A 24,676-nucleotide genomic window follows, 5' to 3' on the forward strand; every position below is an offset into this window, starting at 1 on the left:
GGCGAGAAAACAGAGGAAGTTTTGTTGTTAATTCCCACTGCGTGCACTTCCAAATAAAAAAGTCCTCCTAGCCACGGAACCCGCGTTCGTATTCGCTTACGGAGAGGTAGTTTGAGTAATTTTAAACCGTAATCACTCAGCAAAATGTGCTGAAAAAATCATTTCTTTGTCGCAGAAACGAAACACAGTAACGTACCAAACTGCCTTCTGCTGCATAGTAAAGTATATCGTTTGCACACTCGTCTTCTGACATAACGCTGAAAACACTAAACGTCACAGTTCATACTCATCAGAACTTTCACAATCAAGTTGTAGTAGAGTTTAGTTACGGAGGTGGTTAGAAAAGAGCGAAATATGTGTGAAATTAAGGATTGACAGAAACGGAGCAGTGAAGCTCCTTACTTGTTAAATCCCCTTAGATACTTCCACAAAAACATAGATTTGCAAGAGGGTCGTAAAACAACAATCAAGGGAAATTCATGGGATCTCAGAGTGAAAAGATTAAATTCAAGAATTAGATAGATGATTGGGGAAAGAAGATGGTGAATGTGAAGAAATGTGGTATTTCTAACTTGCTTCCTAAAAAATCTATGGGGACATGAAGAATTTGATTCACTATTCTGTCAATCGATAGCGCAATGACGATGTCGTTGAAAGAAAGCGGGTTCTGGGCGAACACTGGCTGAGATCGTGATTTAATTGATGAGCATTCTTAGAGAAGAGTTACCTGATATTCTTCATTTTTACCTAACAACGCTTAAAGTTGTTGCATACAAGTCTTTTCAAAAGCGATGGCGAAGGTAAGAATTAGGTTGGAAACGGCTTGAACCTATCGAGACCGTTCCAGGAGCAGGATAACCACGGATCACTCGACTAAGACATCACTTCTGGTTCCTATTAGCAGCTTTTTGGATATTTTTACAATTTTGCTCTATATTATTATTTTGTTATTTTGAGTCGTTGAAAAGGAGTGCTATGGAGGTGATAGAAAAGGCTGGAGAGATTCCTTGGATTTGATTGATCTTGGTTTCTTTTCTGCAATAGCTCTCCTTCTCTTCTTTTTCCTTCTCGTTAGCGAATCATCGTTTAAAAAAAAAGAGTTGCTAGTGAGATGATTGTCTCTTAATAACAAATATGGCGTTTATTCCACACAACAAACTACAACGTCTTCTATTTCTCACTTGTGATCCTTTAAATCATCTTAGATTTTCTAGATCTTTTATATCTCTGCATTCCTACAGATTGGATACAGTCTTGATGTTTCCAACATCCAAGTGTCTACAAGTAGTTGGTAAGAGTCTTTTAGCCATTCCGATGCGTTGACAGTGCACAAGTTGAGTAGAAAATATAGCGAATTCTGCGACAACGATATCATTAGACCGTGTTGTGTAGAGGTCACTTATTTACACTCATTTCTTGGACAATTTCCGGAATTCAGAATTCACTAGTAGTTTTTCTTTCTTCCTGATCTATTCTAACTCGATATCATGATTTAAATCATGACAACAACAAAAAACAACGTTGCTTTCTTCGTAGGTGTAAAAGTAGACACGTGATTGGTACTTTTTGCCGTTCCCGCCTCTCTCTCTGCCTGTTTCTCTGCTTGTCTATTTGTCTGTCTCTCCACCTGTTTGTCTCTCCCTGCATCCGTTTCCGGATAAATATATTTATATTTGTATTGAAGCGATAAAGGCTCCGGTGCCTTGGTATGCGTCAACGTGTTTGACTGCAGTTCGGAATAGTTGTCGTTCATACCTGCATGCTGCCCCATACAACAACTTGCGGGCCCAGACTGATGTGTTTATTGCTATCTACCTATGCGCCAAATACATAACTATGTCTACCTTTCTTGTCTGCCTAGCAGCCTAAAGAACTCGTTCACGACTTTTTATAAATGGCATATAGCATTTGCTTTATTTTTTGTTACGGAACTAGCAGCCGCAATCCCTTCGTAATGAATATTCTGCCAGTCTTCGAAGTAGGATTCACCTCTAGATTATGGCTCACGTGTCATCCTGGTGGAAGAATACGAATTTTTTTAAAATCTGAGTGCATTCGCGCAGGATGACGTACGGACCCAAGGGGATATGAGGGAACAGTCGCTTCAGAAAGGGCATTGGTTCTGCAGCGAAACGTCTACTTTGGCTCGCATCGCTACAGTAGATCAGGCAGTGTTTGCTTGTCAGGTAAGACTTGCATCATATCTTGTGCTTTTTCTGACGTCAGAAGACTTTTGGGAAAAACTGTGCCTTTAAATTTTGGTAGGATTTGGTTGAAAATGGATTGGAATTGAGAGTGAGGAAAATCTTCATAAAATTGAACTTTGAAAGCGTTACAGATATACAGAACATGTAGAAATTCAAAATGGGTTTAACTAAATAAGGCATTTGAGACCAGTAGCAATGTTGTAAGGCACAAGCTCAACGGTGAACAAATTAGAAGTGAAGTAATTGATATCTGTAAAATCGCGCAATCGCAGCGACCAAGTTACTGGTAGCTCAGGCTGCTCTCTGTTTGTTGAGCAGAGTACAAAGTGAACAGATAGTACGGCACTACATTAATTTCTAGCGGTTAAGCATAGGAATCGGAGAATGAGAAAACAAGTCTGTGGCCAGCTTTGAGCTAAGAATGCGGAAGTAGATCGAAATGCATGCGGATGAGCAGCGGGTGACTCATTTTTCCGCTGAAACCTTCGGTGCTGGCCTTGAGATAAGTAGGCATTTCCAAAGTTTACAAAAATAGTGCGAATGTCTTGGAGCCACGATAGGAAAATATATCTACTCTATATAAAACGAGGGAAATAACCATGCCTTGAAAGCAGCTGCATTGGAAGTGAAGAAACAAATTAAAGCTCGTTTACAAGTGAATTAGATGGCGATGGCACCACTACGGCTTGCGATCCTCATCCGAACTCGCACTCTGCTTCTCCTCATCCTCTGGAGTTAAAGGCATGAGTGTCGTCGTTATATCGCCGCCTTCTAACATCGACAAAAGATTCTGCTTCTTTCTGTTACGCACGGAGGTCACGGTTTTCAATTCCGTTTGCAATGGATCGTCACCATTTGGTGTCAGAGGTGTCGTGGCCTGAATATTAACGGTTGTGCTAGGAATAAAATGCTGTGTTCAAAAAAGTCAAAGTTACTAAGAATCGAAAATATATCAATTTTTCCTACATTTTTATTTCCTTTTTTATTTTTTCCTAGGCTATTTTTGTGTATTACTATACCGAGTGTCATGCTATTGACTATTGTCATGCTCGTTGCTGCTTTCCATTATGATCATGACGCCTCCACCGTAGACGTCGGTGGTGATGGATCATTGTTAGAGGTAGGGTATGTTGAAAGTGAGAATTTTGGGGCTTCTATGAGCAAATGTAGAGTTCTGGATGTAGAATACATGAACTGGGGACCATGGTCCCGCCCAATCTTCTTAAACGTCGCAAGAAACGGGATAGAAAACGATTATAGTTTCTACGAGGAGCGTGTGCAATGGCGCATCTAAACGAACCTCGCTGGAACAACATTCGTTCTCACCCCGTTTTTCAGGACGATCAAAGGGAATTGAGTGGAGCTACGCTCATCGCCCAGAGAGACCGCAACATAATCAGTTCTGTGATACTCTGCTTTTTAACTTTGCCCTCGGTGTACAAGCTCGGGAATGAGCAACGCTCGTGTTCTCACGTGGGTGAAAATAACGCCTTGCACTTTACGTTCATCCGATGTTGCACTGCTAATCAGTGTCGATTATTCCACATTTTCATCCTTGTTATAGCAACTATGGGGCTTTTGCTTGCAGTTTCGGGAGCATCGAAGTGAGGCGGTGGATCCAGCGGTTGAAATCCAGGTGGGACACTCACTAGCGTCATTCATCTCTGCAGTCCGACTACAGCTACGGTTCCACCTCGATTGCATCCCGCTCTATAAACTGTCTACGCTTTAGATCGCCTTGACGCAGCTATATGTAACCCAAAGTTTGGTTTTGAGGACCTCTAGTTTGATTAGAACTACCAGAACTATGTTACCACCAACAAAGTGTTCAAGAACTAATTTCTCATGACTACTCGTTTGTCTTTTAGACTGGAGAGCGTTCACCAGCATTATCGGTGATTCAGCACTCGTCTTACCCTCTTTTCGATCCCGTAGAATGTCCTCCATAACTCCACAATGAGATCGGTCCCAAAGATGATACCTGCATGAGCGGAGACCATCCTCAACACGAACACACCGTCGCGATGGAGGTAGTCGTAAACAAATTTCCGTACATTGGCGGAAGTTTCTGGAATGGAATATTTCTCGAGAAAAGTAAGAAAAGATGGCTTGGAAAGGTTGAACAAGGTCTACAAAGTGGCACTGTAGAACTACCACACTTACTCATCGACTCTGAGTCGAAACTATCGAGGCTACTAAGTTCCAGATGCTGTTCGATAAACCATCTGGAGAAGCAGGGGAAGAGGAGAACAAAGAACCACGTAACAAAGGTGAATGCAGCGGAGACGAACAACAGCAGATACCTTAAGTGCGGAAGGTAAAAGCGGAGTGAGTGAAAATGAGGTAGGAGGAACGAGTTTGCGAACTCACCAGAACCATAGGATAACAAAGATCTTCTCGTTGAAAATATTTATGACGAGCACACATTGAACCGAATATTTTTGAATATTTGCTATTTGTCGTACCTGAAAATGATTAGGGGATAAATTAAAGAGATGATTTTGACCTAGATACTGTACCTCAAAATCACAAATTGCAGAACGCGGAAAATAGCCGCTAGTCTCCCATTCAACACCATTCACTATGTCTTTTATGACACCAAGACCGTACCATTGGTGTTTATTGGTGCCGAGAAAACTGGAAAAAAAGAAGTCAGTTGGGAGAAAATGTGGGGATGACAGCGTACGAGCGTATGTACTGACTAGTTCATCAACCACAGTTGCAGCACCACGTTGACGAGATAGAGCGCTTTCGTGAATAGGTAGACGGCTGATACGAATCCCGACGAATACTGATAGTTGAGACATGTCACCGTCTTATGCACAACTACCTGAACATGAGGAACGATTGATGCGTCTTTCTATTGATTTTCTTGAGTTGTAGAAAAATAAGTGTTGATTTTTTGTTATTAACTAACAACTAAAGTTTTGGTGTCATTATTTCCGTCAGAGCCTGGAAAATCAAAGCCATCAGAGAGTTGTCCTCAACAGCCTCATCACCCTGCAGAAATCATCCAAACGACCGGCAAACTCAAAGAATATTGATGAGTCACTCATTGAAATGTTACCCTTTTTTCAAGAAGAATTGGGATTTTACTGGGAGCGCTTGCGTAAAAATGGAGTTGAGATTGATCAACAACGGCAGCAAAAACATCGAAATAAATTTTACAAAACAGGCAAACTTTACTAATGGCGCAAAAGGGTTTTATTACTCGTTCGAATGTAAAGAGTTGCTTCATTGGGCAAATCGATCGTCTTGGAATCTCGATCTGTTTGACCTACGGATTTATAGCGAATGAACAGCCTTTCTCCCGCGATATTTGAAAACAACGTCGTGAACTTCAGGCTTCAACTGCAGACGAGCTAACGTCGAACTTTTCCTCTGATGGTGCCTTTGATTCCAATTACGACTCCTCATTTTCAGCTGCGGTTATAGAGAGAAAATAAAATTCTGCTGACTTTTTGTGATCATACTGGGTCATCCCATAAATAACACAGTGTCATTTACCTCTTTCATTTCTGAAAATTAAAGTTGACGAAACATTCCAATGTAAGCTCTTTCATTTTTCCTTTTCAATCCTCTTCCATTCTCTGGTAGAACAATAATAATCAATAAATCCCTTCCGAAATTCACTTCCTTGTGAAAGAGTAAAATAATTGAGAGAACTACATTATTTATGGAATGATCGAATACTTTGGTTATAAATACTTTAAAAATTACTAGTTGTAGCGACAGGACGCTGGAGAACGTAATAATGATGCTAAAAACAGCATATCACGAAAGTCTTCACGAAATCAGTTGCAAAACGAAGACCTTGTGGACGCGCCGCGTCCACCTGCGAGCGGTCGAAGACCAACGATGTTCACTAGCGTATGCAAATGAAAACAATGAACGAACTGCTGAGGAGATTGGAGCGCGTACAAGGAGGTGCATTTTAAAGTGCCTCGTTGGAACTAAAGGGGTTCCCATGCCGTTTTTAGTAGGACTAGGGAGATCTGAGCGGAGTCATGATAGGTGATACGCTGCCCTTAATCGAAATGAGGTTCAGCAGCAGCTACCGAGTTTTGAATAACTCCCGGTAACTCGTTACAAACATCACAAAATCCAACCGAAAAACATTTCCATTTCACTATCGAAGAAGGTATGAAACTCACCCGCCTCTTCTCCATTCGCCGATGAAAACGAAGTGCATTTTGGAGATGACGTGCTAGTATACAAATGTTCTTCTGACGCACCTCCTCCTCAACATTAGCCGAATCCTTTGCTTTCTCTACAACCTCGTGCATCCTGATGCCTATAAGATTTTACTTTCAAATTCATCACTGCCAACAATATAAAACATGTTTACCTGAGTGATTTGAAAAAGATTTCCACAAAAAACTTGGTGCACGGAAGAAAGCTGCTTGAAGCAGCAAGAAGAACGGTACCCATTGGTAATAAGATAGCTCGCGTTCGGGAGTGTACCTGGGAAGCGAATTTTGTGGAGGATGCAAGTGCAGAGAGGAATATGAGTTCACTAAAGGATTTTTTGGGAATCTTACCCAGTAAAAATATTCTTAAAAAAGGTTTATGGTTCATTTCCAGTAGACTTTCCAAAACAGACTTTTAACGGGAAAGGGAAAGAAACCAAGGTTATCTCCCCAAACAAAAAATATCGGGTCGTATTCTTAGAGTTGTTTCCATACAGAAACAAGATATGAGACAAAGACAGAACGATCTCTGAAATGGTTCCTCTCAGTGGTACCTCCCGATGAAACGGTGAAAGTTAAGGGGAAAATATGAGGAAGTCGCAGGAACATACCGCTGATCCGGTTTCAAGAGTTCGACGTGCTGCTTTGGCTCGACGAAGTAGGTGTCTTGCGACCAACAGTAGTTTTCAGCATACTGAAGGTTAAACTTTAGTCTAATATTCAAGTATTTGGCTGAAAAATAGCAAACAAAATACTTAATAGCATCCGTTGAAAAAGCCTAGAGATCTTTGAACAAGAAGTTCCCGTAGGAATGGACTACTGGCGTCTATTGTTGTGACGCCCAAAGAATGATTTTCATTGTACCAAAAACACTCTCCCAAGACTATTTCCACACGCCATAAACATAAAATTTTGCTTGAAGAGTATTTCGAAGAGATAGGAATGAATTTGGTGACCGTCGTAGGTCGTAAAGCGTTATACGGTTCCGGAAGTACCAGGAAGTAGAAGTGATGGGTAGAAGCGAAATAATGTCATTCTCGCTTTTACTTCAGTTTGCAGCTGCATGATTAAGAAAATGGCAGAGAATTAGTTTCAATGAAGAGAGTATAAGAGTTTATCCATAAATTCATGGGATAGGGGGGAAGTACTGTAAGCACAAGACGTGAGTAAACTCGAATGTGATGGCGGGTAAAAGGTGCCTTTGATGTCCAGCGCAGTTGCGTAAGCGCTTGCGTTCGATGCGGTTGGGACATCGGGTGCGACAGAGACCGAACTTTCGCTTGCTGCAATTTTATTGCAGAAATAAGTGAAGGTCCCACCTCGATGGGAGCAGCCAGCTCCTCCGCTTCACTTTGAGCGCAGCAGGCTCACGGAACTGCACCAACATTCAAGTAATTTTGACCTCAAGCTATCTCCAAGAACATTCTAGATATCGCTGGAGATCTGATGTCAGTACTAATACTTCTCTTGGCTCATGATCGCAACGTATAATGGACGAAAAGCAGCGAACAGGCGACTGACCTGCTCCCAACTGCCAGGAAATTTGTTAGGAAACATGCACTCGATGGGTCTGCCACCAAATTGTTTGAATGAAATCAGCACTGAGAATGCCAGCAAAATGTTCGGTGTCATCAGATAATGAAGCCGGTCGCTCCAGTCATCGTCATGTCGCGGTGACAAGTACCGCGCCATTCCGATGAACGTCTCGATCATCATCCTGAGAGTCTGGCAAGGATTCCAGTGTCTTAAACACACAACTTAATACGTGAAAGTTTCTTATTTGAACGAAGAACACGAGATGGTCACTGGCAAATAAAAATACATTCAACGATGATTAATAGTAATAGAATAGTGGATAAAAGCTTGAAATTACCCACAAACAGAATCTATAATCCAGAAATCTGAAAATTATTCTGCAGCTATGCTCACGGGCAGCTAATAAAATGCTCTGACTCCAGAAATTGCTCCTAACTCCTAACCGTTTTCTTGGTTTATAAATTCTGTCGGAAAGAAATCCAAAACAATTTTTATTAGAAAATTATGCAATGGAAAAACTGCCTGCACAGCCCATAGATCCCTATTTTCGCAAATTTTTCTCTGACGAGATGGTTAGAATCTCACATAAATCATGTTGTTCCAGCGCTCCTAAGAACAACGTGGACTGCTTTTTTTTCAGCGCAAGACGTTTATCTATGAACACCGTTATGAGAAGTTTTCATTCGTCAGCAGCAACGAACATCCGGGGGAGGGGGGTAAAAGCAACAAAGGGAGAAGATAGCAAAGACAGTTTTCACTGTTTGAAACAGTAAGATTCTGAAATGCTGGTGTAGTGGAAAGTAGATAGTTGTAAAAAAAGAAACACGTAAGAAGAACATGTAGCAGTGATAAAATAGTACCTACCGGCTAGGACCACTTTCTAAACGCATCGCTAGAAAAACCCTAAAAAGTTTGCAGTACGCACAATCATAAAAATAAGTAATTTCCTCACTCTTAGAAAAAGTATAGCTTGGATCTGCATAGGCATAGTGTACGAAAATTTAGTTTAGGGAATTAACACCCTCAACAACAACAACGTTACTAATGTAAGTAAGGACAGGATGTCGCAAATTTTCCTTGAAAAGCTTTTTGTTTAGGTAAACGTTTAAGAAATGTTCGCTTCAGTAAAGGTTCTAAAAGAACTTTGATCCTCTGTTTTCTCTCGCTACTCAAAATATTCTCAAGTTGCAGATGGGTTGAAGGCAGCGTATAATGAAATTTATTTAGTGTGGAAACCTGTGGAACTTGAACTGGAGAACAGAATTTGGAGTGTAGATTACGAATATGAGCGTGGCTACGCTCATCCTCCCCTAATTGTCCTCAAAAGAAGCTGAAAGTGTCTGCGAGGCGTTACGCGCCACTCTTGCGCAGACCCCCAATCCACGTGCAAGGGGTCGAGTATCAGTGAAGTCTCCTCTCACCCTATCCAAGTGAAACAATTCAGTAGACGGCTTGTCGGAGCGTTCCAGTTTCTCTCGTAGGAAAAATAGTCCCTTCCCATGGCGTTTTTCAGGATTTTTCAGGACTTGGGGAGAATGGGAGTTAGACGCACCCATACTCGTAATCTACACTTCGAACTCTATATTTTCCACAATGTTCTTAGTCAGTTTAACTTGTCTTTAAGGTATGATGTAGAGAACATCAAGATAATTGGGCGTGTGAAAGAGCTGCGAGCGGAACATTCCCATTACTAATACATATAATTACTATAGTGGAGCACTCGAGAATACATATGAAAATGCAAGGTATTGGAATAATAGGAGGTGGAAGATAACATAGGTGGGCGTTCACAAGGTTGTTGCAAAATTATTCACAGTTTATACTTCTCATAATCAAGATAAATTCAATTCATTTCTTCATTAAAGAGTGCCATGAATCGAAAGTCTGTCGGAGGTAGAAAGGGCGGTTGTAGACAATAAAGGAGGGTACATGTGAAACTTTCAAAAAATTTATCTGGAATGAAATGAAAATCAATTCATTGATTCATTCAAGATAAATTTTTTGAAATCAACTCATTGATAGGGCAGGTGTGGTGTAGCGGTTAGAGGTTCCGCTTACTGCACAATTGATTGGAGGTTCGAATCCGCCCTAGTGCTCACCAAGCCTTTCATCCCTCCGGGGTCGATAGATTGGTACCAGACTCGTCTGGGAGGATAAAAGCATTGACTTGACACATCGGCTAGCCACCGCAAGCCATTGTATAGGCCAGATACACGTTCGTAAACCTCAAACGATTCTGAATTGAAGTGAACGTGGGGCCGCATCCCAAGCGCGTTGATTGACGCCAGACACTTTATCCTTTATCCTTAATTCATTGATTTTCATTTCATTCAAGATAAATTCCCTGTAAACTTAAATTTATGAAACTCAAAAAGCCACAATATTTATCGGATGGTCCAATAGCACTATGGTCTTTATGGAACTATTAGAGCAACATAAGCAGTTCTGCTGAGTGGCCAGAAAAAGGAGCTGCAGGAGCTAAGGACATCTTACTCAGAACGAAAATGTGGAAAGGAATGAGAGTGCAAGTTACACACGTGGAATCATTCATATAACATATTCCCGACGCTGCAATCCGTTCTCAGCGGTATCTGCCGAAGTGTTAAATCATAGGACTGGAACTACCTGGAGCCCTGCCTTATCAAAGGGTAGGACTTGTTTGTGAATTTAATGCGAATATGAAAAAGACCACCTAGTTTGCATGTTAGGTTTATAAATGATGTATGAACAAAAGCAAAGGACTCATCAATAAGATGGGGGAAAGGTACTGGATGTCTTAAGGATTGAAATGCTATGATGATAACCTCTCAGGCAATTTAAATACTACCTACGTAATATTTGATACTATCAGTCTAATAACATTTTATTGTATTATATCATACTATATTTATGTTATATTATTACATTATTTTATTATAAATGATGCTGTATTATATTAACCTGGTGCTGGTTCACTATATTTTGCTACTATTTTTGTATTATTCAACAAATCACTCATATTACTCCTCGATAAATTCTTTTTAAAAAAATCCATCAAGAAGTGCTCTGAATGGCTCCTTCAAATCTGAAAAGTTTGATTTTTGCTGTAAGGGTTGGGTGTTTGAAATATTTTGAAAACTTAAGGAAGAACTGATTTAAGGAAAGGATTAAAGAAACTGTTTGGAATTGGAAGTTTCAAACTCCACGGCAGTGAAAATTCATCCATACGATGCTGCTGAACTGACTCTTCACTCAACAACCTTCACTAACAATCTCCGTTGATAAACAACCTCCGTTCTACCTTATTCCCTGAATGAAAGTGCAATGTATGCATGTAAAAAATGTCTTGAAAATCAGGTAGAAGGATGTCTAGATCTCATCTGAAGTAGGTTGGTCGAACAGAATGGAACTTCAAAATAAAATTCTTGGAAATAAAAATAAAAGTTCAGGAGCTGTTGGAATTTTACCGCTACGAAGAGGAATGAAAGAAAATATGGATAAAGTTAGAACATCAACAAGCATTCGTTATCTCTATGGATTACAAAATTCACATTGAGTAAATCAAGCAGTGTTTGCAATGATAAAACTATTTCAAAAAGTGTCATCTCAATCTCATGTGTGGTTGCAGACGGATCCAAGTAGTGGAAGTGCAAAAACGCCGATGAACTTTCTTCTTTAAGAGAATCATGGAGGCGGGTGAAATGTCCGATGAGAAAAAGAAAAGATAAATGGCTCGTTGAAGTGCAAAGTGATCGATCGCAGAAACATTCAGAAAAGCGTTGAAACACATTGAACAGCGGCGGACAATCGAGAAAATTGCACGAGGAGAACTTGGGAATTTTTAAAAACCAGAATTCTGGACACATGCAGGTCAGAGAAACCCTTTTTTACCGTACACTCCGATAAAATCCATAAAGTGACAAAGTCGAGATAACGATGTGATGCGGTTAAAGGCCGCTTCTACTTGAAACCAGGTCAGATGGTTGATGCTGGCAAGAAGAACTAGAAGATAAGAAGTAAGTGGATCAGTTAAGAATCATTCCGAGTTTTTTGTAGGTGTGAATTCGCTGCGTCTTCAGTGCACAGAACAACTTTGAAGACACCGAGAAATAGCGATACAAAAGCACTGGTGCTGAAAAATAATTCCCAATTTCTGATCGAATGGAAATGAGATTTGAGCTGGGAGCACCTGGATCCATCGCTGTAACGATGCGGAGAGTGCGGTTTATTATGTGACAGCAGTTGTGCGACAGTTATAAAAAACCGATGGCTCGGCCAACACTCAATAGCTGTTTGCCAGCTGAAGGCGACCACCAGTGGGAAAAAGTGCAAAGGACGGTGGTACTGATGCTTTATTAATTTTTTTCTGAATCAAAATGAATACAGATATGTTGTAGCAGCTGGTACACCTATTCAATCAAAATTTGGAAACAAGCGTTAATACCCGTCCTTGCTTAGTATTTATTCATTCGCTCAACCACCCATTCCTTCCTTTATTCATTCGCTCATTCACTCGGTCACTTTTTCATTGATTCGTCCATTCAATCGATCATTTGCTCATTCATCATTCATAAATATACCCAAGGTGCTCCACAAACCAAAAGATAGAGTGATAAGAGCAAACATAAACAACTAGAAGATGTTGTTTTCCAAAAAAGAGAAAGAGAAAGAGAGAGAAAAAAGCTAAAAAAAAAGACGGAAGACGAGAAAGAAAGTCAGTGAGGGGATGGTCAAGAGACCAGAAGTAAAATAAATGAAAGAGAAGTCGACAGTGTCCCAGTTATAAATTTACTACGACCATTAATGGAAAGAAATGTTTTGAAAAGAAGTGAAAGAAATCTTTATGTTTGGTGGAAACCTAAGTTTTTAATTTAGCATAAACATTTATGAGATTCTTGTGATATTTACAGCTAAATTGTATGAATGAAAAAAGCAGAGTGTTCTGAGCCAAAGCTATTTCACAGACCTGAAATGAAATAAACGAAAGAGAACCATTTCGAACGAAAATATAAATTCGAATCGGTCTCACTAAGAACGAACTCCAAATGGTAACGTGGACTAGGAATAGTGTTGAACAGAAAACTTCCTACTCCCGTATCAAAGTTTTTGTTCCTTGATGTGAACGTCCTGTATTTCATTTGCTTCATCATTGCATCTGATTATTCAGTGAGTATCATGGAAGTTTTTTTTTTTTGAAATCAAACGCTCTAATTACTTTTTCAAATCCCTTTCCTCCTCCTACATCTTCGCGACACTTCTAAAGATTCAAAGACAGTCGAACATGGGCAATACTTCTGAAGCCATCTAATGGTTTTTTTTTTAAATAAACGAATTCGTTTTTTATTTATAGACGATTTTCGCCGCTACCTATTCTCAGTACAATACTTCTATGAGTTTTGATAAGTAAACCTACAGTCCTTGCAGTGAAATAACACTTCCCTGAAGCGAAACCGCCACCTTTGAAACATGTGCCAATCTGCAGTGATTATTTTCGAGTGACTCATCGGCTCATCCACAAGAAAAATGACTGGAAACCCAGTGCAAATAGAGCGAAAAAATTTCTCCGATATAAAATTGTTATCGAGGCTATCACAGTCGCCTTGTAACTTCCGAGTGCCAATCACAGCTCACATCAAGCAATAGTGCTTTTCATAAGAAAATGTCTTGAAAAAATTCACTGTGGTTCTTCGAATGCGGTCGTTCTGGACGTATGAGTGCCCATTTGTGCTTGCACGCAAATAACGGATGCAAATGCAAAGTTATAGGTCGGGCAATTGTCGGGTGGTCACATATTGTCCTAGAAGACAATCAGCATCAGTTGTGGACCATGAGGAACCAGAGAGACAAGAAATGAGCCCAAATGATTTAAATTTGAGGTTTGATCATAAATTCGAATAAAGACAAAGCATTTATATGCTGATGCTGATTTGCTGGTCGCATTTTTCACACGTGAACGTACGTTTATCGCGTACAAGCAGCGAACAAGAAAATAAGCGGAACAAAAGACGAATGTGAGGAGATAGGAATGTACGGAAGGAACAACACTGAAAAAGAACTCTGCACTGTTACTTGGTCTTAGCGATGAGAGATTGCGTTCTTTAAAGCATGCCAATGTTGGACTATCTGTCAACTTTGCATCGGAATAACAAGGAATTTTCATTCAAAATCAAACTCTCTACGTTCCTTCCTTCTTTCTATCTCGTTCTCTTTCCTCTTTCTCCCATTGTTCTTTTTATGAGGTACTTCAAATATACCTGGTTCCCATAAAATGACACAAGTATCCAGAGAGATCATTTTGTTCTTATTTTTCCCATTTACTGCTATCATGGCACATTAAAGGCGCAGACAGTGATCTGCACTTTATCGCATAGTTAATCTGAGATTTTTCAACGAGGAGGAATGGCTGTTATTTATTTCGCTGGCTTGAGAAATTTGCGATCGGAAATACGTAGGTGTAAGGCTGTGCAACAACTTATTTTAAACTTAGATGTAGTGTGATTAGTGCTGGTTTGTACTCGGCTGATTTCAAGAAAATTCTTTGCTGCCGAAACCGTGGATCCATAAATTACATATTTGAGGTCTGAGAATGTCCTTGCAAACGGTTTCTTTCGTTAAGCAAATTATCAGAGTCAGAAAACTCAGAACGGGAAGAGAAATTTGAAGGAAGAGCACAAATACCGACAAAGGTACACAAGGGTGTTGCGAATTGTATCTACCGAACCTTAGTTAAATTTCCTTACACAACAACTGAAAAGCCCCTCACATATGCCTGATTTCTGCAAGAATTACAATAATTACAAAAATTTTCTTAGATGTAGAAAAGTAGGAATAAGAGCTAAAATTTAATGTTAGAATTTTCCGTATGCCCCAATCAGTCGTACTCCAGCCATATCATGTGCAATATCGCTAAAAAAATTTAATAGTTTAATTTACTTTTAACGGAAAAAAGGACCTGATGCATTCTATGCATATAGAGGTTTTAAAATGTTGGATAGTTACAAAGCGCCTTACGAATCTAATATGATAGTCGGATCAGTGCTCTATTGCCAGAAAGTGTGGAACAGAAAATCAGCCGACCTCAGGTGCAGTGGAACGCTGAGACAGTTCTAATACCCTTAGAACTGTGTGCTATCACACTGAAATTTTTGTGGAAACCGGTTGAGTATTTATATGAATATTAATAATTAAATATTCATGCACGACATAGTGTAAAAATCACGGTGCTCAAGTAAGGATTCCATGTAGTTAACGAAGGAACCTTTATGTATTGCTGAAGTGAAGTTAGCAATACCTCAAAAATCACCGAATATATTTGTTTACTTGTTTACGTTTCGAGCCAAGCAAACATTTGGATGCATTTGTTGATAAGGAATATGGGTTTCCTTCGATTCTGTGCCGCTAACGTAATAAACGAACATTTCTAGAAAAACAAAAAAAGAGAGTAAAGGAAAAACAAAAAAAAACAAGAACAAGGAAGCAAAGAGAGAAGATGTGAAGTGGAGTATGGCATGTGCAGATACTGGTGTAGTTGTAAGGATGATCGGTTGAAATTGTAAATCGATGAGGGTGGCCGTCGCTGGCGCAATGATGCGGAAGAATCATGCGTAGCCTTCCTGCGTTGTCGCTCGTTGTCGTTGCCGCTGCGTGCCTACGAGCCGCTTTTCTCCTGCGTACACCGTCTGCTTTTAATGGCGGTCCCATGATGGACAAAGGACATATCAACATCATGCATCAAAACCGCATCGACCCCAAAAGTTACAATTCAAGTTATTAACCAGGGCTCTCCTTTTCTAGCAGAGATACTAGGAATTGGCATCTTCCCTCTTCTGTTTCAAAGAGTGGTTGGAAGAAAGAAAAAAGATAGCGAAAACATAAGCGAAAGAGAGTGTTTCTGGAAACTACGGCTGATAGTTGCTTTATTTGGTCTCAGTTTCGAAGAATCTCGTTGAATATATAGCTAAAAAAAGTGAGGACGCAAAAAACTGATACTAAACAAGTGTTTAGTAACCTGTTTTTTTATAGTAGTTGCAGTATTTTTTTAAAATACACTCTACTCGCTTCTTCGGTTTTTGATAGCTTTCTTAAAACATTCATCAATTACGCTTCTGTAGGTGTGGATAAGGAAAATGCAAGATATTTAGCTTCCCAGGAACACATACAGTACCCGTGCAGAACGAGCTGGAACAGGCGGAAGCGGATGTGAAGGCGAGGTTGTTGAGGAAGTTAGAAACGCATATGTGGTGGTTTATTCGGAATACGACTATGTATTTTAAAGAACGCGACACCTTCGAAAAAGAGCGCCAGCTCAGTGAAAATTAAAACAATCTCTCGTGTCTGAACAAAATCTCTTCGGATGTAAATTTTTGCTTCACCGTAAAAGAACACAGACTATGTAAAACATAACTGGCGAAACACTTCGAGATCTTGATGGGAACTCGTGAGCTGGTTCCTAAAAGGATTTTCTAATGTGAGTTTAGGAAAAAGCACGAAGAAGCACCTTCAAAAACGCAAGCAACCTCGAGTTGAACAAGGAAGGGTTGTAGTCACCGAATAGAAAGCGAAAATAGAGAGATGATGAGAGATAAACAAGAAAAGGAAGAAGAAAAAATTGGGAATCATGCTGTGTAGAGAGACATAGATAACAAGTTAACGAGCGAGCTACTCAATGAAAAAATAAAAAGATACTTTTTTAAGGAGTAGTGGGATCTAAAATAGAAAGAAAACCTTGCAGTGATTTCCTCCGAGAAGAGTGAAAAGAAAGAGAAATAATAAAAAGTGATGTGGAACAAAATGTGACTACCTTGTACTTCTCCAAACATATATTTGAAGTACTAAAAGGTCCCTCAGTGCACATCTGACGTTTTTGGTATCAAAAATATTGAAATCGCTTTCGATCGATCAATTCTTCTGCAAAACATCCGCGTAAACATTCGTAGTCAGAAGGAAAACAAAGGTTTTTATTGGCACTTTTGTCGTCATCCAAAAATATACACGAATTCCTCAAGTGGAAAGGATTTTTAGTACTTCATCGAGCTACGATTTCATGTGATTGCACTAGTGAGGAAAATGAACGACACGACCAGATGATCTCGCAATGGTCTCTGATCATCCTGATATCTCACTATCCACATACAAACGGAATCAGTGCCGAGGTCGCTGTTGAATAAACACACAAAGCATCTGCGCAGTATGAGAAATGAGCAAACACATAGATTGGAGCAATTGTTTTTTTTTCTAGGAAGATTATTTTAGAAGTAGTAATCAATATGTATTGTAACTGCCTCAGAGGAGGGCGTTCTCCACGTCCGTTACTGCCTGAACTCACTACTATCTACTTGTTAAGACTCCTTTCTCTCTCCCTTCTCTTCTCCTTTCACCTGGGACTGGGAAATGCAGTAACGGTACGAGCAGGGAACTCTTCAATGTCCTAACAACAATGCGTATCGTACGCTCGGAAGCGGTGCGGGACCACCGAGCTTTTAATTGCTAGAGGTAATAAATTGAAGCTAATAAAGTAGTAGTAGTACTAGTAAAGCTAAGGGTATTAGCTATTAGAGTTAAGCTATTAAAACTCTAATATCTAATGGTCTTAGCTTTAATAGCTTAAAAAATTAGATATTTGAAATTTAAAAAATGTGCTCTCTTGTCACAATATGCACTAGTGCATTAGTATCCACAGTAGAATCGCTAATTCTTCGACAGAAGACGAAAAAGGCGCGGATCCGCTTTTTCGTCTTTTTTTTCATAACACACCCTAATTTGATGTCTATTATAAGATCTATATATGAATAGATTCGTGTATGCGAGTTCTATCGATTGGATGCAATTAGAGCTCTTAAAAGCAACCACTAAAACTTCGGTGTTTTACATTATTTATGGTGATTTTTGGCAGTTCGTAATTCGTTCGTAACAAATTAGGTTTGCCTTCTGTCGGTACAACACAAAATAGAGAACAGCACTTGTCCCATTAACCCTCTCGATTTCTTCTATGATGTGTCTCAGCTGCGGCCAGTTTTGAACCTGTGAAGATGTAAACTTTCCATGTGATTTTACAAATAACTCATTTTTCAGCGATTTAACGGGAATTCTTTCAAATATCAACTGGATTTGTTCAATGAGGAGGAAGAAATCTATTGAATTTTGTTGATTTCAAAAAATTAAAAAAAAAGAACTGTAAATTCCGTTGAGGTAGGAAGTAGAGAGAGGAGCGTCTCCTACAACAAGTAGTTTCCTTGCTGAGTTTGTAAAAAAAAATGAATTCCAAGCTACTAATATCGATCGTTTCTGAAGTTGAAATATGTAACTTTAGTCAATTCTTCAACATCCTCAAAGTTATGATATTAAAGCTTTGAGGGCTGTCAAATTCTTCGCAATGGTATGTAGATTACAAATATGTAACTGTCATATTACTTTTCGAGAAATATGTTCATGCTAAAAATCTTACATCCCTGGGGCGCAATTATCTCGCACTCTGCTTTGTTAATGAGCAGCCGCAGGTAATTTCTTCAAAAAGTGTTTTAGTAGTAGGCCACACTCGTCACAGAAAAAAATCACGTTTTAGTGTGACCCACTGGTGAGTCACAGAGTCAGCTGTTGTCATGAAAAATTAACGTTCGATGTTCGAAGTGCATGACGACATTCTTAAAAGAGGTGCAATCCCCCCACCACTCTCCCTCTCTCTCTTTCTGTACAGTCCAACACTTCTTGTTGAAAATAACACAAGAGTTGTAGAGATACTGCGACAAATACACAGGTACCGTAGCCCAATAACAGAATGAAGAAGTGGCCGATGATTGACTTTTTTACAATGATTATTCAGCCGTGACCAGTGATTCACTGAAATTCAGGTGACATAAATATCCACTAACCACAGGAGAGCCAGAAATGAGAGCGTCCACGAACTAAAAACTAGGCTTAGCTGATCTCTTACTTCACATCTAAAATGTAACGTAAAACATCGCTTCAAATCCGTTTCTTTAAATAGGATGGAACCAGTTCCGTGACCGATGGTGCGAAAAATCCGCGACCAAATAAAAGCACTCAGCGGGCAAGCAATTTCCATTGCGCTCTAAAAAATCTAACATGCATTGACAGTTCGTTCTCCTGCCTTTCCTGGACAGTTAGGAATCAACGGAACATTTCAAAGTAAGGGAACAGAGAGAGTCGAAGGGTGCCATATGTAATTTCAAGGGGCACTAGACAATTTCATCCTTCTTTTTCCGTTCACATTTTCTTGATGTTGCTGTTCAGATAATTCATCGGTAAAGGAGGAGGTTTCTGAGAATAGATTTGTCGCGCTTTACAAAGCTAGCGATGAGAACTGCGGAAAACTCCTAAAACAACAGAAATTGGATAGAAGTAAAAATAAACTGAATGTAGATTTTGATTAAATGTTTTATTTTGCACGAAACGCTTTAGCCTTTCTAAGTATTTCGCTGATTTTAACTGCAGATATTTGGGCATAAGTTCCTTTTTCTTACATGGTTTGTGACGTAGAGAATACTGTAGTTTAGAAGAAAGGGGACAGAAAAATGAAAAGGATGGATAGTAAAACAGAGGATGCACACAAAACACTAATCCTATCCATATTTGAGTATTTCCACCTCAAACCCCTCCAAGGATAGTTCAAAATCCTATCCATTTTTGTTCAGTTATTCAGCCAAAGTGTTTTTTTACGAATTGAAAGTAAACATTCGAAACATCTGATTTTTTAATCGAGTCCCTAGAAAATCCTCATAGTGAATCAGATAAACGCCTTCATACATATAAATTGATAGATATTCAAAAGGAATTCTCGAACAGAAATTCTCGAATTCGCAGTGGATTCAAATCTGTGAGTTTCACACGGTGAATTATCGATGCGCAGAAATGGTTGACGGACAAAAAATGCAACACGACCGAAAAATTTTTGCGTTGACCTTGCACGAGGAAGAGGAGGAGTTGGTTTGGTGGTTAAAGTAACCAGACAACACTTCGTCTGACATCTAACATTTCTTTCATGATGAATTGTGATTGATGTAAAATTGGTACGTAGAACTGGTGAACCAGAAAAGTTTGGAAGGAAAACACTTGGATTTAGGGAAATTCTATACAGAAGGATGATCTAAAACTTTCCAGGGATTCTTTGCGTTTTAAGGAGAAAAACGTGAGATGGAAACTTATTTATTATTTATTCATCTATTTATTTATTTCATGCACCGCCGGACAGTATTCAAAGCAGAAGAGAAATGATGGCAATGTGACTCGTCAGTACCATAAAAAAACTAATTCCGAGTTAAGTATGTAGGTGGAAAAGACAAAAGCAAAAAGCTTTAGTTTTGTAATTCAACTCATACAACTAGTTTATAACCCACGATAAGAAAGCGCAGTGAGGTGTCAGATATTTCGATTATCCCACAGGGGGCCTGATCTATGGGTCAAAGAATTTTTCTTTTCACTCGCTTGCTGGTTTCTAGACTGATAATTTCAATGTCTGTCCGCCTTTTTCGCTAATAACGATGTTCTATCTTCTTCAAAGGTGAAGGACTCTTTTCTCAAAGGTCGTGTTCAAAAAAGCGTTTCCATAGTTCATTCGAAAAGAAGTTGTCAAGTAATTCACACGTGAGCAAAAATTATTTGACTTTGATTCTCAAAACTCAAATTTTAGATAGACTTAGACTTCTCGAGTAAACAGTACAAATCATAACTATTCAAAATGTTATGACGCTTAAAAGGATCCAATTTTCAGGTTAAAAAAAACAAAAAAAAAATAAAATTGTACGAAGACTTTTGATATCCATTATAATAGAAATGATATAATAAATAATAGGACATAATATAATGATTTGTGCTGGAACGGGCTACTTCGGTCAGTCACAGCGGAAACATTTCGTGTATGTGTTGATCCATCTCATTCCCATGATGATAAGATCGATTGACCCCCGAAACCAAAGACTCAGAGTCTCTCCATAAATCTTTTGAAAGAGAGGGAACCAGGACAGAAAGCAATCAAATGAACAGCATAGCAGAATTATCGAGAATCCTTCGTATCGCCCGATCGTTGGCAGGGAGCGTCATTATCTGGCAGATTGCCAATAAATATTGGTTAAAAAATCAGTTAAGAGCGGCGACTGCGCTGTGCGCCAGCGTCAACACTGCGCAGTCGACGGCCACCAACGCCTCCTCGGCACCCCTGGTAGAAAGTCACCGTCGATGAGGCTTAATCGCTCCGATTTGAGGCCATTTTGGAATAATTGCTAGGCTTACCTGAAAAAGAAGGAAAAAAGAAGGACGTTTTTTAAATTGCCAGTGCAGGTTGCTTATTTCCGCATTTTTGCACGAACCTTCAGTACACAGGGGGAAATTTCCAGCAGATTGTTGTTATAGGAGGTTAAGTTAGTGGAATGTTTTTAAGTAATGTATCGAGGACAGCTCTTAGCGAGCAGTAGTGAAATGATATCCAAAATTACGAATACAGTTACTGGTAGAGGATACTGCGTGGATTTTGCAAACACAAAATAGTTTACAAGTAGTTTAGATGAATATGCGAAATAGTAAACACAGACATCCCATAAATAATCCCACCGACTTAATCAAAATTAAAAGAAAACTATAATACAAGACCAATATAATCCAGGAAAAACTGAAGAATCGTATTATGGAATGCAAATTACAAAATAGGTCCTATGTGTAATATAAAATATAACTTACTGGTACAAGTACGTATAATTGAAATTCTTTGTAAAAACATAAATAGAAAGTAAATAATAATGAATAAATAATAATAATGTTGTAGTAATAACAAATAGAATAGCTGAAATAAAATTCTAACATTAATTCGAAGCAAATAGGAATAAAATAAAATTTAAACGAAATTGTATGTGTAAGGGAAAGCGGCGAATTGAAATTTCGAAAATTGCAGTATATTATTGTAATTGAGTGACATAATGTGTGTATGATAAAACTAATAATAACAACTCACAATTTAGCACAGAAGGGTTTACTACAAATTGATAATATTGCATCGCAAGTTGTTTATGACTAGTTATAGTCGGATCAAAACAACGACTTCCTCCAACTCTGTCGTTTAAATCGCTCAGGAAAAGGCGCCATTATACTCGGCTGTCGTCGGCGACGGCGACTTCATCTTGTCGGGTCAAAATGTCTCGCTGTAGTTGCGTAAGCGGCTGCTCCCGAAGCGGCGCTCAGAGACAGTGGCTGGGATCGAGGCGGGACCTTGCAGCGATGAGTGGTTCTAGCAAAGGTCCTCCCCCGATCCTAGCCGCTGCGTTTACCGTGTCGTTTCGAAAACAGCAGCTTATGCAACTACATCGGGTTTCGAGTCGTTTTGGCCTCACTCTAGCCACCGCACAGCTATGGTGGTGACACGAGCAGCTCAAAGCAGCTGGCCTAAAAACTAAGCGATGCTCTTTGAAAAAGAGATAAACTGCATGCAATTAAATTATTGATTTTCTAAACGGTTTTTATTCGTGTAGCTTTGCTGTCTACATTGTTTTTGTGTTCAAAACTCGTTCCTTTCTCTCGTTCCATCTGCAGCAAAGCGAATGAATCAAATATCCTAAATACTACATAATGTGCTGAGATATAAAAATTACAAACTCTTTGTGTCAGAGTAGTTGTGTCGTTGTTTACTGACATTAACCAGTTATCGGGCGGATTGCACTTTCTTCGACCTTACTCCTTCTCAACTCGGTTGAACGTCAACGTGATGGCATCTGGATGGTGGAGCAGTGGCTCAAAAAGATAGAAGCAGAAATCCCACATGTAAGTGTGCTCTCCTGTGTTCTCGCTTGAAAACTCTCCACGCATTTCTTCATGGAAATCGTCACCTTCGCTTCGAAATGCAGTTGTGCGGACGAGCGAAGAACCTTCGTTAAGGGTTTTCGCACCGAAAGGAGTCATTCAACCAGATTACTATTTCACTTTCAACACTCACAGCATTGAGCCAACAACGAAGAAGACTGGTTCGATGCTGCGAGTTTGCTCCTGATGCCTATGCAACGACCCCCTTGGTTGCAACTTCCCTTTTTGTTTCACTCAGCAACCGAAAGTAAAACTAAAATTACTAGAAACTGAGGAATCGAAATGCAAAACTTGTTTCACAAGGCGTTCCTCACCATAGTTCCGCTATAGTTCTGGTTTCGGTAGATGTCACGTCAATAGTCATGATACATTTATGAACTTCAGAATCGCATTAAAGTACATCTACGAGGAGGAGGAGGATAATTAGGTGGCTTTCACTGTTTCCATTTGCCGCGAAGAACTCCCACCTGGCGTTGACCATCACCGCTTGTCTGCACTTCACGATACAGCGCCAGCCGCAAAACTGTGATTGCGATTTTGACAACTTTTTAGGTGCTTTTCTTCTAATTTTTGGTTTTCGGTTTCCTAAATTTTTGTGGCTGAGCAGTGAATCCTCGAACAAGTGAACTAGACTGTAAGTTGTAACAGCAGCGATAGACTGTGTGCATTAGTGGAACAGTCGTGTACTGGATGACAAGAAGGGACGTCGAATTAACGTCGAAGAAGAAGAGAATGGTAAAACTGCTTTCCTGATTGCACAGACTGCATGAAAGTAACTGATTGCTGGGGTCATTCACTAGAGTCACGATATTCCTTATATCAAATCAGTAAATCACTGCTTTATGGGAGAACGCAAGAGTGCACAAGCACTCTTATGGCTTAGCTGAAAGGCCGGGGTGTTGTATTGTGGCAGTTGTTTTGATGTGTGTCGAGAAATATTTAAATTTGCTCATCTACCACTCGTGGACTGTAGACAGACAACAGATACCAATCAATAGCAATCAAATAAAATATCGCTAGGTTGAAATTTCCGTTGTTTGTCTTCTAAAAATTGATGCAAGCGTCTTCGTTTTTCAAGTGACCATGAAAATAAGAATAGAAGAATGAATACTTGCTAACCCTTGACCAAGACTTCGGGAAGAAGCTGGGTGGCATGCACTCTAGCGGTCCGTCGGAGAACATCTTATACGAGACGATTCCGGCTGCTGTGACCAGCATGTTGCTGGTGATGAGGTGCGACAGTCGATCGGACCAGTCGTCATCATTGCTCGCCATAGATCGTCGTACTGCTCGCAAAACTCCCTCGATGGACATATTTTGGGGTTCTGAAATCGAGAGAGTATTGCGAGTAGTGAGTTTAAGCAAGCATGTAATGACGAAAATGTCTAAGGGATCATAAAATGATAACGGGTGAGATTCTGGTGTTGGTAATTCCCTCAGGGATGCTTCAACAGGTTCGACTTCTGAATTATCGAGGTTTGAGAATGTTGTGGGGATCATACAATGAGCTGCGTGGGTAGCCGCTCCATCGAGTCACTGTGTTTATCCTGCCTAACAAATCGTGCTTCTACTTGATGACAATACAGGGATAAGAACGTTGATTGCCCTAGGATGGTTCCGAACTACTGGGCATGCAGACGAAGTGACGACCATTCATCTCTGCACTATTTCCGCCATCAAGGTCTACGTCTAGAAAATTAGCTTTTTATGGGACATAAGGAAAGTAGTAGAACAGAAAACAGTCATTTATAATGTAGTATGCAAAGAAAGGGATGCCGCTACTTCACACGAGTTTTCTCCGATGAAGTTAGAGTAAAAAAAAAGGCAGACAGAGTTCACTCTGAAGAGTTCCTGATTGAGAGAAATAATGCGCTAGGAACTGGGAAGTCCATTAAAGCTGTCGAGTGGAACGCTGCTGTTCTCTTTTGCGAAGTTACATTGTCGTCCTGAGGTATTCCTGCT

The 24,676-nt window shown here is 39.7% G+C and overlaps 2 protein-coding genes across 4 annotated transcripts; both read right to left on the reverse strand.

Moving 5' to 3' along the window:
• Nucleotides 1-2,886: 2,886 nt before the first annotated feature.
• Nucleotides 2,887-24,028, reverse strand: RB195_026402 (uncharacterized protein; the record flags this gene model as incomplete). Of its 3 annotated transcripts, none has more annotated exons than XM_064214937.1 (10): nt 2,887-3,084; nt 4,124-4,275; nt 4,371-4,510; nt 4,578-4,672; nt 4,727-4,844; nt 4,910-5,037; nt 6,362-6,501; nt 6,556-6,671; nt 7,009-7,091; nt 23,834-24,028. In XM_064214937.1, the coding sequence occupies 10 exons, from the start codon at nt 24,026-24,028 to the stop codon at nt 2,887-2,889; spliced, it is 1,365 nt and encodes a 454-aa protein (XP_064070818.1). The 3 variants fall into 3 exon arrangements, with proteins under 3 accessions (XP_064070818.1, XP_064070819.1, XP_064070821.1); XM_064214938.1 differs by lacking the exon at nt 23,834-24,028 and adding an exon at nt 7,919-8,113; XM_064214939.1 differs by lacking the exons at nt 2,887-3,084; nt 4,124-4,275; nt 4,371-4,510; ... (4 more) ...; nt 6,556-6,671; nt 7,009-7,091 and adding an exon at nt 23,654-23,758.
• On the reverse strand, nt 22,586-22,813 carry RB195_026403 (uncharacterized protein; the record flags this gene model as incomplete). Its single annotated transcript, XM_064214940.1, has 1 exon — nt 22,586-22,813. One exon carries the CDS (start codon nt 22,811-22,813, stop codon nt 22,586-22,588), a length of 228 nt encoding a protein of 75 aa, XP_064070820.1.
• Nucleotides 24,029-24,676: the final 648 nt, after the last annotated feature.

Source organism: Necator americanus, chromosome X, assembly GCF_031761385.1.
Source record: "Necator americanus strain Aroian chromosome X, whole genome shotgun sequence".
Taxonomy (NCBI): Eukaryota; Metazoa; Nematoda; class Chromadorea; order Rhabditida; family Ancylostomatidae; genus Necator; species Necator americanus.